We start from the raw sequence: 16506 nt of genomic DNA on the forward strand, positions 1-16506 counted from the left end.
CTCAAGTTTTAGTAATTAGATACCTATTGTTTTTTCTCAAATGTCTTTCCGAGACATCAACAAACATTTTAATGAAAAAAGAATCACCTGTCATCACTTTGAATTTTGATTTGGAGACGAATTAACTATAAAAAGTCATTATTTTGCATGTTTTACGTAGTTTTGTGAATAATATCTCAAGTTTTAGTGATCAGATACTAATTATTTTTACTCAAATGTCTTTCCTGAACATTAACAAACATTTTAGTGACAAAAGAATCATATGTCATCGCTTTGAATTTTGATTCAGAGGCAAATTTAGCACAGAACGTCATAAATTTGCATTTTTTACGTAGTTTTGTGAATAATATCTCAAGTTTTAGCAATTAGATACCTATTATTTTTTCTCAAATGTCTTTCCTGAACATCAGCGAACATTTCCATGTTAAAAAACCTACTGTCACCGCTTATGATTTTTGATTTAGAACGGTTCAAAATGTACTGTACACCTCAGCGACTGAGGGAATAATATCAATAAGATCAAGCGTTACGGAATTCCATTTTTATATAGTAGATAAGCTATTTTTATAACCTGTATTTAATTCTGAAAGAGCGCCGCCAATATCTTGTCGAGTTGGTACGGAATCCGTCATATTACCATTTTCACCAATTACGCTAATGTTACCAATATTAGCCAAGCTGAGCTTCAAAACATGCTCACCAATCCGAAGGGGAGCTAACATCAACATCACGAGCCCCTCTACATCCTACACCGCAATAACATGCCAAAATTTCCTGTCATACTGTGGCGACTTCCTTGCTCAACTCGTTTTCACGAACCAGCGATAAGTAGGCAGAGAGCAAAAACACACTCTCTTATATTTTCACCTTGCGGGTGGCAGTCACCCGTAAACCGAAGGCGGGCAAATTTGATGTACATTTATCGCCACCGAAAGTGTTGCTGGCAGGTTGGCGCAACCCAAAGTAAAGAAAACTTTTTCTGTTTGACTTGATGGATGAAAATTCACGCGCACTAGAGTTGACGGTGAGGAAAATCGTTCCTCCACCTCCCCATCCCCAGGGAATGCTTTTAACGGCTTTGAAATGTTTACTTTTTTCCGACCAAAGATTGCTGAACTTTTTTATGATACGTATGTCGAGCCTCTAAATATTTCTTTTTAATTTTGCTTTTGAATAATAAAGCAATTGTGAACGGCTGCTACAACGCTGATAATTGGTTGAGTGTCGCTTAAACTTTTCGTGTATTACCGACGGAAGTGTACAACTTTTAATGGATAAGTTTAATTGCTGTATCTAGAGCTCGAATTACTAGGAAGTGTAATTGTGCAGACACACGGCCTGGGGAATCGACAGTGGCAAACATTGTAACTGTAAAATGTTGGTGATAATGCAGTTGCCAGAATTCCAAAAAAAATAAAGTCGAAGTCATAAAAAAGTTCGCGAGCTGACTTTATTACATTTGAGACCGTGACTTTTACCCAAGCCGAATTTACAATTAACCCTCCTTTTCAGATGGATAAGGCACACAGATTGCAGTCATTCGGTTCTTTTCATGTTACACATCTACACGTAGCCAGTTTCAATCAGTTACATATTTTGTTTCTTCCCACAGGCCCGTTCGAAACTGCCAAAGAAGCGTCGGCGAGTTTTACCTGTAGAGCAACCGAGACGCAAGCGGGAGAACTGCGCGGCCAACCGGAGGGTGAACGCGATGAAACATCAACACACCCACCCGACACACCCGGCCATCTTTAAGGACGCTTTCGGAGGAGCGAAAATCGGTAAGTTGCTGTTGGGAGCTTTCCCGCTTTTCGCCCGCAGCTGGGATATCTAAAACGGTTGGAGCTTTTCGAGTGGGAAAAGCTTCTCTGTTTGCTTCGTTCCAGTATGTATGGTCGTGATTCTCGGTAGCGAAAATATTCGTTGGGTGACTGGTTGCCTAATATTGAGTCGAAGGTTATTTTATTTTTCTAAATTCCAAATGTATAGGTAAACGAATTGGTTAAGTCAATAAAGCTTTTAATCGAGCTTTAAAAACAAAAAGCAGTTGTACGGCTATCTCAAGGGCTTCGAAGTCATTATTTACTGATCAACAAGGAACGCATTCATGTAGAACTCCGCTTTCTAAAATTTGACACAATTTACTATTACGGTACTATAGCTTCAAAATGTTTGATTTTTGAGGCTGGAAAATTAAATAAATGAGTAAAATATTGAAAATGAAAATCTATCTTGGCGGTTGCGATGAAACTAAAAATATTACTATTAGTTACTAATTTTAGGCAATTAACAAATTGTCTTTCATTGATTTTTACCATATTGAGTGTCATATACTGCTCTAGTGTAGTAAATAACAAACGATAAGGTCGGTAAAAAATATTTTAAGCAATTGGTTGAATGAATAAAAATTTTACGAACATAAGGCTAACATTCGTAGAATAATCAGATCATACAAAAACAGGGTCGGATTCAAATGCTGGGAGGCAAGGGTGCAAATATTTTCGAGGGACTCTGTTTTCTTAAAAAAATTAGGAGTTAGAAAATTTTAAATTTTGAAATGACGTTGCTGAAAGGTGACAAACAAAAAAAAGGTCTTCACTCTGTCTTTACGTTTGGCCCAGAGGTCTGGGGGGGGGGGCTCTCGTGTCAGAAGGCCCGGGCATTTGCCTTCTTTGCCCCCCTTAAATCCGGGCCTGCACAACAAAATACTTCATAATCTAACGTCAAAGCGTTAACAAACAGGGATTACTAATAATTACAAGAGCGCAAAGAGTAAGGTAAATTGTTAACGGAAAATACTGCAGTTTTATATAATAATGAGGAAAAACTGCATTTTCTTGTTCGCGTTTATGGTAAAAATTGTTGCCTAAAGTCAATTTTTTTCTGCGAAAAAAAAAATATTGAAATCTAAGGGTGGAATTTTTCAGGTTTTTTGTTCATTTTTTTTTATTTTTTTTAAATTTTTTTTTTTAATTTTTATTTCTTACACAAACTAATTTCATTTATTTACGACTACATTTTGCCGTAGTAGATATTCTCTCTTAGTCACAAAAATAATCAAAATAAGGCAGGGTTAGACCGATATTCATCATGCAAGGAATGTACCTTCTCCGTAGTTTCACTGGATGAAGCACCATGTCGGAGACAGGAAGATTTAAGGATGAGGTACATTTTTTGTGTGCCGGTTTGTAATCTGAATGCCTTTCCTTTTCGAGCATAAGAAGATAAACGCATGAGATTCATACTAATTGAAAGTTATAAGAACTGTCTTTTGTGTGTAGCCATAATGGTAAAAGCCTAACAACGTTCAAATATGGGCAATCTGAAAAAAACGATTCCCTTTTGTAATAGTAAGTCATCTGATACTTATTCAATTACCTAAACTTTTATCTCGACTATCGTCACCTGCTTATAAAGACAACCCGATTAGCGCGATCATTTTCGTGAAAAATTAAACCCCAAAACGAACTTTGTATTGGGAAACATCGAATGCATGTGGTGGGACTGAAATGCGTAGAAATTACCTATTGGAAGGAAAATTTCTCGGCATTATTGTCCCAGTGGGTATTTTTATGGAAAAAAGTGTTAAACCGCAAAACATTCAACTAGATTTATTGAAAACAGTATATTGCAAGATAAAACTGCCAAAAAACCCATGACTGCATTTGTCACATTGGCGCAATGCGTAAACGCATTGAAAAGCTTTAACATCGTTTTTCTCGTTTGCATGATTTTCAACATGGGACAAATATGCGTAGAACGGCAGTGAGTTACATTTTTATTTTTTTTTTTTTAATATTTTTTCGCACTTTCATAAATTTCATAAAATGCCCATTTCTCATTATTTTTAACTTCTGATATAGAGTTTAAAATTTTTTGCACACCATAGCAGCTTCCGACATTTTCTCCCTCGTAACTTTTTAAACGGATTTCAGCATTATCGCAGGTTTTCACCGTAATGGTAGAATATATATGAATTTTGCAGTTTACGCAGTTTTTTGCGCTGATTTCGAAGCATATGTGAACTACAGAACTTTCATCTGAAGTTTGCAATTTATGCATTCTTTCATGCGGATTTTCGAATTTACGCGGTTTTTAATTTTACGAAATCTAAGGACTTACGCTGTCTCTGTAACGTAGTTTTCTATATTTTGCGTAGTTTATCATTGAAACTTATATGGTGATTCACGTGAAATTCGTAATATACACGGTTTCAAAGGGGATTTTGGAGACTTCAGAATTTTCGTACTTTTGCGAGTTTTGAAGTAGAATACTTCTCTCAGGAAGTTCGGCTACATAGGGATGTGAAATGAAAATCTAAAACCGAAAAAAGTGAAAAATATGTCCAATTTTAAATGCTAATAAATCGGTTAGTATTTGATGGATTTCCTTCGTTCTTGTAGCAGTAGATTAGAAAATCTTCTAAGATTCTTCCCAAAAGAAGATCATTGTAATTTTATTATTCTCACTATTGTACTACATATTGAAAATAGTCAAACCTTGTCAAAACGAAAAATTCGACCTATGGTTGGTCGTTATATGACTGCTTCCCAAGCACGGTCGACAGAATCATATAAACATGCTATTTGGCCTATATAAGAGCCTGTTTCAGCCGAAGCCGCCCATAATAGTTCTAGACAGCGACAACAGCAGTCGTCCTTCCTTAGCAGCAGCATTAGCCCTGTGGTTGGTCACCACGTCTCAGGAGCAGCGCGGTTCCTCTCAGCGTGTGTCGCCAGACTGCCATTATTCCCCCCGTGTTGAGGCAGCATGAGGATTGTCATCAGGAAATCCAATTTTTAAAATCAAAATGCCTTTTTCAAGGCAAATAAACAAGTCATTGAAAGTTAATAATTTTTGACAACGCAAGCAAGCATTCTGTGTATCCAACAGCAATTTAAATCTGTCGCACCCGTCTAATCTACTGAATGTGACATAGCTTCCACAGTGCATGTTGTCCGTGTATCTTAATTCCCCCACTGTTGAGGCAGCTCAGAGGTTGAACCGCAAAATGCCTTTTTCAAGGCAAATAAACAAATAATTGAATTTTCTGGCATCAACACAAGCACACATTCTGTGCGGAATTCAATCAAATTGTGTTGTAGTTGTCTAATTTTTACTTTATTTAGTAAACCCCTCACGGTAGGGGCAGCGCAAAGGCAGCGATCAGCATAACCGAGTTTGAATAATAAATTGTCCTGTTAGAACGCATTCACAAAAGCAGTTAGTTCGACTATGCAGAGCTTATATGAAGTCGATTCAATCAATCAGCATGAACAGAATTTCGTCGTCTCCCAGCTGCCAAGTTGCAACATGATGCAACACGCAACAGCGAGCAAACGAAATCGCTTGATGTTACAAGCCGCAATAAGATACGGGTTAAAACCGTTGCGTGTGTGAGATACAAAAATCATATGCGAATTGTGGAATAATTTGTCTGAAGAACATTAGGGAATGGAACAGCTGAACTGAAAGGCGTGGCCTATTTCGTAGCACCCTCCGGCTATAAAAAAAATGTTTTTGGGAAAACTAGCTACATTCATTAGTCGGAAGGTCACGAAATCACTTGCCCTGTGGTTGGTCACCACGTCTCAGGCCTCTGCCTGAGAACGAACGCCAACGCGAGCGATCCGGCGAGATTATTGCCGTTCATCAACTGGCACTTCCTCTAATGGAAAAGATAAATCATTTTGTTCAGAAGAATATTACTGTCGGTAATATCACAGAGATGCGATTGCATTATATCCGATATGGAATTGAACAGTTGTTCTTTTGAGGACAAATAAAACACTTAATTTGAAGAGTTAATAGTTTTGGGTACCAGTAGCAGTAAGGTACAGCCTAAGCGGTAGGTGCAGCCGGTACTTCCATGAGGCGGATGTTATAAGGAAGTAAATGGAAGCGGCACGGCGAAACAGTTCGGGTGTGCTTAGACGCGCGTCATTTTTCGTTGTTGATATTATTCCCCACATGAAACGACGCGCTTTTGTACGATAGCGGCGGTATTCGCGGTAGATGCATTTGCCGACACTTACTCCAGTAAAGCCGTGTCTAATTTTCAATGTGAAAACACCTCTCTATTGTGTTGGCCGTGCGCATTAGGCCTCTGCCAGGCTAAACGCGGAAAGCGGCGCGAACCGATTCGCCTGGCCGTAGGTTAATGTACAGCCGTAAGTAGAGCTGTGTAAAAGTATTCTACTTCAACCTTGCAGTCGTGGCTTTGCACACAACCCTCCTGTGATTTTTGGAGTTTATGTGGCTTTTGGAATCATTCAATTTATCATACAATTTATAGTTCGGGATTTATACAGCTTTTCGCAAAGATTTTGGAAGTTGACGCAACAAAACTTTTTGTAAGTTCAGAACGCCGATTTCGTAATTCTCGCCAAACATGTGAAAAGGGCCCATGTGCCATTTGTAAACAAGCCGAATTTCCTCATTTTGTGAATAATACAAGCGTTATCTGTCCCTACAAATAAGATTTGTTGATAAAAGAAGTTTTTTCTAATCAACAAATCTTGGCTTGTTTACATATGGCACATGGGCCCTTTTCACATGTTTGGCGAGAATTTTCATTTCAAGTTCGGTATACTTTTATACTTTTTACGCAGTTTACTTACGCAGATTTAAGAGATTAAGTAGATAAAGACTGGAACGCGCAAAAATTGGTCGACTTCAAATTGGTGTATTTCTGTTAAACATGCATTAAAAAAAAACCATGAAATGTTGCATTTGGAAGTTGAGTGTATATACAATGGTTGCTAAAATGAGTTCCAAAATGGCGTCCAAGCAAGAGGAACAGCGTGTCAAAATTTTGCTCGCGCAGCAAGAGAATCCGATGTTCTCGCACGCCAAATTGGCAAAATTACTGGATGTGGCCAAACCGACTGTATCATATATTTTAAAACTATTCGGGGCGCGTCTGTCGACCGCCAGGAAGCCTAGAAATGGCGGCAATCGTAATTCGGACGTAGCAGCAACGATGAAGAAGGTGGCAACGAATTATAAGTGGAATCCTAACCTCAAATACGTCACTGGCAAGCTCATTGTCTCCTTTACTAACGTGCGGCGAGCCAAGAAACGAGCCAGGTTGTCGACGTTTAAGATGGTGAAGGTGACGAACCCAGATTTCGAACAAAATATCTCGGCAAAGCGGTGGTTCAGAAAACTGTAATCTGCTCACAAAGTTCGACCGTGGGTGTCGAATCTGATTTCAAGCAGACAGGAATTTTATACCGTACCAGGAAAAGGAAAGGTGGCCTAAATTTTCAAAACCATCAAACTATCGAAGTTCCCGAAGAAATACCTCGTCTGGCAGGCCATATGTACGTGTGGTCTAAAAAGCGGCTTTTTCATCAGTACGAAACCGTCAATCAAGAGATCTACGTCCAGGGGTGCCTGGAGAATCGCCTGCTACCATTCCTAGAGCAACATAAAAGGCCTGTGCTGTTCTGGTCGGACTTGGCAAGCTGCCACTATGGGAAAAAGGCGATCGAGTGGTACGATGCGAACAACGTGGTTGTGATACCCTAGGACCACAACCCTCCTAACAGCTCAGATTTCCGCTCTATCCAACGGTATTGAGACTTGGTCAAACGAAATATCAAAAAAACTAATAAATCCATCGAAAACGAGCAGCAGAATAAATCTAGCTGGCGTTTGGCGACGAATAAGGTCGATAAGACCACTGTACAAAATTTAATAAAAGGGGTTAAGCGGATGGCACGGCAGTTTGGATTAGGCAAACCAAAATAATAAACGAACATTTTTATATTTTCTATGTCCAACTTTTAATTTGAGAAACAAGTTTTAAGTTTTATGCAGCCGTTTTGCCCAATCTCGGCAACTTCATGGTTTTTACGGCGGTTTCGAGCTTCATGTGCTTTTTATCGCTAAAGTCGAATTTCCCACATTATTTATTTACGCCGGTTTCAGTTCATGCTCGGGGTATTCCTTTTGTCATTCGAAAATTCAGAGTTTTTTGCGCGGATTCCATAATCTGTGCAATTTTAAACGTGGTTCTAAGCGGATTTTGTCATAACTGCCATTTACGGTGTTTATTTATTTTTACACGCTTATTCGTAAATTTACATGGGTTTTCTCACGTGTTTACGTTTTCGCAAGCTTCATTGCAGAATCCGAAATTCTCGTGTGTTTTTGGATGAATTTTCACGTTAATGTTTTTAGGTGAATATCTAGTGGTATTTTGGTGGATTTCAATATTAGCTCTGTTTTTTTTGGCAATTTTTCCTTATTACTGTGAAAGCAATAACGCAAAATTGCACTTTTGGTAACAAATCTGTTATTTAAAAAGCAATAAGTCAAGTAACAACACATTCTGTCATATATTTCACCATGTTACGGGAGTACGACTATCTAATAATAGTCGTTAAAACTTCATGCAAAATTTTCACTGTCGAAAAATGTTCCCCAGAAACAACACATGGCGTCGCATATGTTGCACCTGTTACCAACCCGGTGGCATCACTGACGTTTTCGTACAACATAAGTGAAGCCAGCATTAGCTGGATCACTGGATCAATTTTACATGCAATTTGACAGCTGATTCATCGAAACACGAAAAAAAGCAGTGTTCATACGTGCATACAGTATCGGTGTTCAGCGGCAGTGTGTTTATGTGTTGTTTTCAGGCGATGTATTTATTGCACATAACGTCGAGTGCTTTGCTTGATGAAACAAAAAATGAACGCGTTGCATTATTAGCAGCCCGTACATTTTATTATAAGAAAAAAATTGGGGATGAGATTTTTCCTTAAAATTGAATGAAATAAGTTTAAATCTGCTCATTTTCTTGTCAAAAACAGGAACTACTATTTTCAAAAGTAATTTGAGAATAAGAGCCGAAAGTTATTTATAATTTCGCTCTCGGAGATCATTACCATTCTGTTAATTAGACGCAGAGTTCGTACTTACTGCCGAGAGTAAGACACTTTAAAAGTTCATAGCAACGAAGCTTAAACTTAGCTTAATGGAAGACATTTCAACGCAATCATCAAAGTTCGCTGATTAGCGTCAAGATTCAAAAGTTCCCGCGCTCAGGGAGTGGAACTGCGAAAACAAACGAATAAAAAACTCTGTTTTTTCTACAACTGGAAATCACCACCGCTCGCTCTTTTTTCATCACCGATTTAGTTGTTTACCTTCAAGTGCTGTTGCCTCCTTGCGAGAGACACCCCAACCCACCCCAGACGCAGCCCTGCCACACAACACGGTAAAATCATTAACAGTAAATTATCGTCGACAAACTATTAGAGCGCAACTTAAGTCAAGAGTTGTTCGTGTTATCACTCGACTGCATCCGCAGTGTGTAACTACCTGCCACTAAGAAGCACGAAACAACGAGAAACACCTCGGAAGAATGGCTTCAGCTGTCGGGAAGCCGAACCAGAGGGGCCAGAAAGTTGTGTAAGCAGCAACAAAACAAGTTGATACTTTTTTTTGTTGTATCCTCCTCTCAACAGGACAGGACCTTCACTTTCTGCAACCGTACGACAAAATCGTGCTCTGTGTTCATGTGTAATAACAAATGGTCCAACTTAGTCGTGTTTTTGTGTGTGTGTGCATGGCTGTGTGCTGCAGTGAAGGTGTGTTCAAGTGGAAAATGAATGTTTTTGCTTACGCCAGGCAAGCGCCCGGTACGCGGATGGTGGACCGGTAATGAGAACCGGAAAGTTAAGCACTCTCTCTTCGCCATGATTCAGTGATGAAGAAAACTGCTGAGCCATGATGAAGAAAGAAAATTCTCATCTCGCCCCGTCAGGGTTTTATATTCCACCGATAACGGTAATTACAATTGGATTTGATAATTGCCAACTAGTTGTAGAATCGAAGATTTCCAAGTGGTCAGATTTACTCTGGAATAGTACTGCGCAAGTGATGAAATAAATTAATGATGCAGCATACACTCCATCGGGCTCGAGTTACCATTATCATGATGCCAATTTTCTACCACCCAGATGCTACCGACCGGACCGATCCTTTGTTTTACTTCATTTCCCCCAGTTTCTTCTTAATCCGCCACATTCCCATTGTTACTCGCAAGGGATTACATTTCAGTTGTGATTGCCCCTACTAATGGAGGGAATGATATCCTAAACAGTTCTGCTGCCAGCGGAGCTCCAATGAAGCGAAGAATTGATGATGCCGGCAACGAAAGCTGGTAGTTCGGCATTCTCATTCATTTCGTTGCCTTCCGGCACACGACACAAATGGCGTACGAATCGCCAGTCATCCTTTATGCAATTGATTATCATTTCTTAGTCTGTTATAACCTCACGCTATGTTTTTTTGCTCTCTATTTTCGTTTCCCAGGGCACGTGAATGGTGTAAACGTGATAGGTCTCACCCTGCAAGGTCCTTCCGTGCCCGGACTGGCCGTGATGAAACCGCCCTCTCTCGTGCAGCCAGGTATGTGGGAACTCTGAAGCCACGATTGGGCTGATTAACCCGCACTAATTAATCAAATAAACTTTCCCTTTCATCTTTGCTGCTGTTGCTGACGGTGCTTCGTGTTACTCCATCGATTTGCGACTTCCCCCGCTGGTCACGGCAGGTGACTTTATTAATGTTCCCCAGCTGAACTCGCTCCAGCCCCGGCAGCCCACGACCGGAAATGTGGATTTATTGCTGCCATTACAACCGAAACTGCTGGTTCCGCTGGGTAAGAAAAACAACACTGCATTATGTGCCTTTTAGATCATCACATCAAACCGCTTCATTTCCCATATCTTTTTTCAGTGGACCACCGTCGGGATGGCAATCGAATGTCAATGGCAACGACCGCAGCACCGACCACAACGACGTCGATGATGATGACCGGTTGTGCAGCGGCAGCGGCATCCAGTGCAGTGACCGCCACCCTGCAACAGGAGGATATACCACTGGAACCGAAAGTTACCCTGCAAAACAATTCATATTCATCGAACTGTGGTCATGATTCTGCCAGTGAAGACGAAGTCTAGGAAGGTTTAAGCTTTACTGGTGGTAAAAAAGAAGGTTTCTGCCTCAGTTGCTGTTGCTGCTTTTCCGATTCCCTAAACACAAATTAAAGAAGAAACAATTCCGATGGAGTCGCGTGGTTACTCGTAATTAACCTCCTGTGGAGAGCAAAACCAGTCTCAACACCTTATTGTATAAAACAAAAAAAAAAAAGTTACAAAGAACGCAAAAACTTCATCCACAGGCAGCAGATAAACAGGCAAGTGTAAAAATCTGTTACAACCAGTAACGAGCGAAGAAAAGAAACGAAAATCATTCACAATTGTAAAAACTGGCACATTATTAGGAGCCATGCCGGGCGTCCCCGCGGGTGGCACAGAGCGAAACTATTTCAATCTGCTGTGCACCAGAACCGAGCAGTGATACAGCAGTCAATAACAAAGGCAGCAGCAGCAGCAATAGGAGCAGTTGATACGAACGAATGCTGGTAAGGACGTAGATGTACAACTATTTTTCTAGCGTGAAGCTCCAAGCTGTTCGGCGAAAAGTTTAAGCTGATACAACAGATTATTGTATTCGTGTCCCCACCACCACCTAGTCTAGTAAGACGTAACGTACCCCCCTCTCTCACCAGTGAGAGCTAGGTAATAGGAGAAATAAATATTTCCTAACGATGGAAGCGCTCGAACTGAACGCAAGTGAGCGGTACGGTTGTAGGAATGAAGTTGTGCGACTCGATTGTGAGAGTTGTTTGTTGCAAGTAAATGGTTTGACTTGAAAAGGTGGAAGGATATTGTAGAGCGATGAAGAAAAAGAGAGAGAGAGAGAGGAAAAAAGGATGCATTAAAAAGGAAGTTGATTGAGTATTTGTAGTTTTGCAAAGTTTAAAACGGAATAGAATAGCTAAGGTTTATAGGTAACTCAAGAAGAAGTGATCTTATTCGTGAACACCGCCGTAGGTTTTCCGATGATTTCAAGCCATCGTTGTAGGAGTCGAACAAACAATAAATGCTATTGAGAAAACAAAATGATATTTAGTCTATTGTATAGTTGATACGCAGCGGAAACAGTTTTTGAATTCTCATTGGAAATCTTATATAAATGGACTAGCAAACTATTTTGACAACTATGCCGTGTGCAGTTTTTTCTCGTTTTTGCATAATATCACGTTCTTCTTCCTAAATGACGCACAGCACGAAAAATAGTGTCAGCGAAATGAAAACGTTACTAATTTCACTTCAATTCCAATTACACTTTCAATCGTAATTCCAATCCAAACCGCATTTTGTAACCGATTTCAATTGCATATCATCAGACTGACATGCCTCATCCAAAAGAAATTTATATAATTTTTGGTTCCAAGGAGTAAATGTAGCGGTGAAAATAGAAAATAAAATTAACTTAAAAATATGATAGGAGAAACTATAAAAAAAAAACTTCAGCAACTGGGAAGGGTGGGAAACTATAACTTTCAATCTCCGGTCAGATGCGTTTCCAATACACCACCGCAGAACGTTGACCTGCGGACGTATTTTTCATTTCATGTTTCATTGCTAAAATTAACGATTTATTTGTCATAATAAAATTTAGACCATAAATTGACATAAACAATGAACAGTTCTTTCGAATGCGGTCAAAATATTTCGTTCTTTCAAAGAACTAACTCTTCAGATCAGCTCGCGAGCAAACTGCTTGCATCTATATATATTCATAGGATGTTTTATTATGTCTAAGCACGATGTTGACATGCCCCTGATAAGTCCGTATAATCCCCACTGTGAGTTATTGTTTACTGTTTAACTTAGGATTCCGTCTATAATGAGCGCCGGTTTCCGTTGGTTTCGTGACAATGTTAAGCATTCCCCAGAACAACCTGAAATGACTGTGCACAAAAGGTTTACTATCCCTTACGCTTCGCTGAGTCAATTGGCGAAAATGAAGGATGTAAGCATGGCAGCGGTTCGAAACGCGCTCCGGGAGTACGTTGAAGGATGCAGCTTTCAGGACAAGCCGAAATCTGGATGTAAACCAGATCCGGTAGACGAAACTTTGGACCGGAAAGTTTTGCGTGCTTACATCAGGAGAAAAATTGCCTCGGTTCGGGATGTGGCCTAAAAAGTAGGGTCACTTCTCAGTACCGCCGAGGTAAGATTAGGTCTAAAGACATATAAGAAACAAAGAAAGCAGAAGCGGAGTCCAAATTAAGCCTCATACTTCAAACCAAGAGCGCGAAAGTTGTTAACCGCTTTGTGGACGGTTCGGGATGGCGAGACTGTTGACGAGGCGGAGACATCAATTTTTACCGAAAAGTTCGGTTAAAAGACAATGGTTTGGCAAGCCATATGTGATTGTGTCATGCTTTCCGAGTCATTCGTAGAAACAGACACAATGAATACCTCTATTTACGTCTGAGAGTGCCAATCGAGATTTTTTGAGCTCTTACCAATCATATTTGAGGAAATATGTAAAATCAGCAGATTTGGGTATTCTTCAATCGAAAACTTGATCATTGGCCTACGATTGACTAAGTTTAAATTTTGAATTGATGCAATGCAACCTAAAGAAGACCTTATAGATAATAAAAGTGGAATAAAAATTTACTTTTGTGTTTATACTATTTATTTGGAAACGTGCTTAGACATAATGAAACACCCAATAGAAGATCAGAGAACCAGTTTTTTCATTTTTGACGTTGACTAACGTCTACATCGAAGTTAGGCCCCTGAATTTGAAAATCTAGTAATTCAACCAGGGAAAACCAGGGAAAAGTGGTCAGGTTTTGAGCGCTTATTTTGCAGTCATCTATAATCAGGTTTTCGAGGTTTTGGCATCAATCGATCAGAAATTCTTTTACGGTTAAATTTATGTAACAAAAACAAACTAGTGTTTGAGATACACTATTGAAAAATTGGTAATTAATATCGATTGTCTAAATCATACCGCGCAGCCAATCACTACCTCTCTTCCCAAGCACAGTCGACACTAACTTATTGTTGTTGTCACTTTCTGTTTCCGATGTTTATGCTGCTGCTAGCGGAAAAAACCTTGCAAATATGCATTTTTTTGTTGGTGTCAATATTACGACAGCGGCCGGCGCCCCATAATTCTGATTCCAAAACTGCACCAGTGACATGCGGACGCTAGGTGATAGCAGCTGAAAGGAGGAAAGACAAGAGTACCGGTCATCTCGTGCCGGTTTTACCCATTATGCTGGTGGCTGTAAGTAATAAATGGCACTGCAAAATACTAAAATGGCTGGAATTCTGGACGAATTAACCAAAAACAAGGATATATTCGGCACCTGGCCCCTTTTGGTGCCTCGAAATTTTGTTACAGAAGCGGCTAATTGAATTTTCTGTTTTACCAAATGCTGCTGATAGCGGAAAAAACCATGCAAAAATGCATGTTTGTGTTGGTGTTAATATTACGACAGCGGCCGGCGCAGCTTTCAAGAAAAATTTTTCCTTACCATTCCATCATCTATGTAGCCCCTCCTTCTTTTGACGTTGACTAACGGCTATATCGAAGTTAGGCACCTGAATTTGAAAATCTAGTAATTCAACCAGGGGAAACCAGCGAAAAGTGGTCAGGTTTTGAGCGCTCATTTTTCAGTCATTTATAATCAGGTTTTCGAGGTTTTGGCATCAATCAATCAGAATTTCTTTTATGGTTTAAATTATGTAACAAAAAGAAACTATTGTTTGAGATACACTATTGAAAAATTGGTAATTATTATCGATTGTCTAAATCATACCACGCAGCCAATCACTACCTCTCTTCCCAAGCACAGTCGACACTAACGGATACAATCGATCTGACTTTGTTGTTATTGTTGTTGTCACTTTCTGTTTCCGATGCTTATTTACGGTCCTTGTCATTTCATTAGCTACTTAGCCCCTCCTTCTTTCTAATTAACTGACGAAGCCTTGGTATAAAGGTACCGTTCGAACATTTTACCCCATCAGTTCAGTTTACTAGCAGCAGGCAGCAGCAGCGGACATCAACACCGTAGGCAGTAGGCGAAGTGGATCAGCCGCGGGTAACAGCGGCGGTGGTAGTGGTTGGCTGCAGTTCTTACCTCTTTCAGTTCGGCTCCCCTTCGATCTGAGTTGGACCCCACCAGCGGTAATCCGATTCAGATATCGTTGGGTGAATACAACCCGAAACTGAAAGAGACTCGCACCGCTAGGTGGTTTGAGATGCCACCATCATCCAGCGTATGTATATAAAGGGTGTGAATATCTGTAGCGTGTGTCCCTAATATATGAGGTGTGTAGCTTGCTATATAGCGTGTGTGTATGTTCATGGCGTGTATGCATGTCTGTAGCGCGTGTGTGCATGTTTATAGCGCGTGCGGCCAGTGATGTCACATATACAGATTTATCTGCATTTATACAGATTTTTTGCGTATGTTATATACAGATATCTGCATATACAGATTACAGATTTTCTGGAAATAATACAGATTCATACAGATTTTTTTGGTTTTCATGGGGTCGTAAATAAAACTTCTTTGTATAATTGAATAACATAAATTAACTCTAATGCGGTGGAGCGTGTCGGAGGTTTTATTATATTCATATGATACGCAAACACGTGTGCATGAATGAATCAGGGAAAAAATGTTAAACAAGCTATATTGCTTTTTTTTCGAGAAGGATATGTCCAGTACCTGTCGTGAGTTTCGTGCAACACTGGCACAAATTGAAAAATTTGCATTTTTTAGTTTTTGATGGCAAACGCTGCGAAATATAGTGAAGTTTTATTCCACGAAACCCCGTTTCAAAATTCCCAAAAAATTCAGAGTTATGAGTAGAAGTGCCTTTGCTGCACAAATCGAAATTTCTCCATAAAGTTAGTGAAAAGAAGGTTTCAACTTGGACAACGTGCTCATAATACGCGCATAATAGACCTGAAAGTGTAAAATGAGGATTGGTAATCTTAAACTTAAAAGTTTTCTTGAAAATCGAAAAATAAATTTTCGACGGAAATTTTCAAACAAGTTTTTCTCGAAACTATGATTTTCGAGTTGTGCCAGTGTTGCACGAAACCGATGATATGCAGATTTTATTTTACAGATTTTTTCAAATTTTACCAAGGTGATAAGATTTTTTGAGCTCCAAAATACAGATGAAATTGTGGCATCACTGCGTGTGACACCGCTAGGTTTGAAAAGCCACCATCATCCAGCGTATGTCTTTGGGCTATATAAAAGACTGTTTCTCCTCAAGCAAAGCAGAAGGATGAATGACCGTTTGGGGTTAAAGTTCCTTCAAAAGAAATCAACCAATCAAACCCCATCAGTTTCATTACTAAACCGTACCGGTTACATACGGACGCTAGGTGTTAGCAACTGAAAGGAGGAAAGAGGAGGTCATCTCTGGCCGATTTCACTCGTAATGCTGGTGGCTGTTAGTAGTATATGACTACTGCAAAATACTGAAATGTCTGGAATTCTGGACGGACTTACCAGTAAACAAGAATAATCGGCAACTGGTACCTTTTGGTGCCTCGAAGTTTTGTAATAGAAGCGTTGCAATTCCCTCT

At 39.7% G+C, this 16506-nt stretch overlaps 1 protein-coding gene across 7 annotated transcripts in view; it reads left to right on the forward strand.

The window, feature by feature from the left end:
- LOC129727774 (potassium voltage-gated channel protein Shaw-like) overlaps positions 1–12088 on the forward strand; it is a 263098-nt gene extending 251010 nt beyond the window's left edge. For all 7 annotated transcript variants that reach the window (XM_055685929.1, XM_055685928.1, XM_055685930.1 and 4 more), the window contains 4 exons: positions 1613–1781; positions 10333–10428; positions 10574–10681; positions 10759–12088. In XM_055685929.1, coding sequence (XP_055541904.1) covers positions 1613–1781; positions 10333–10428; positions 10574–10681; positions 10759–10982 — 597 coding nt within the window. In that variant the 3' untranslated portion in view covers positions 10983–12088. The remainder of the gene's footprint in view (positions 1–1612; positions 1782–10332; positions 10429–10573; positions 10682–10758) is intronic.
- The last annotated feature ends 4418 nt before the right edge of the window (positions 12089–16506 follow it).

This window comes from Wyeomyia smithii, chromosome 3, assembly GCF_029784165.1.
Source record: "Wyeomyia smithii strain HCP4-BCI-WySm-NY-G18 chromosome 3, ASM2978416v1, whole genome shotgun sequence".
NCBI lineage: Eukaryota > Metazoa > Arthropoda > Insecta > Diptera > Culicidae > Wyeomyia > Wyeomyia smithii.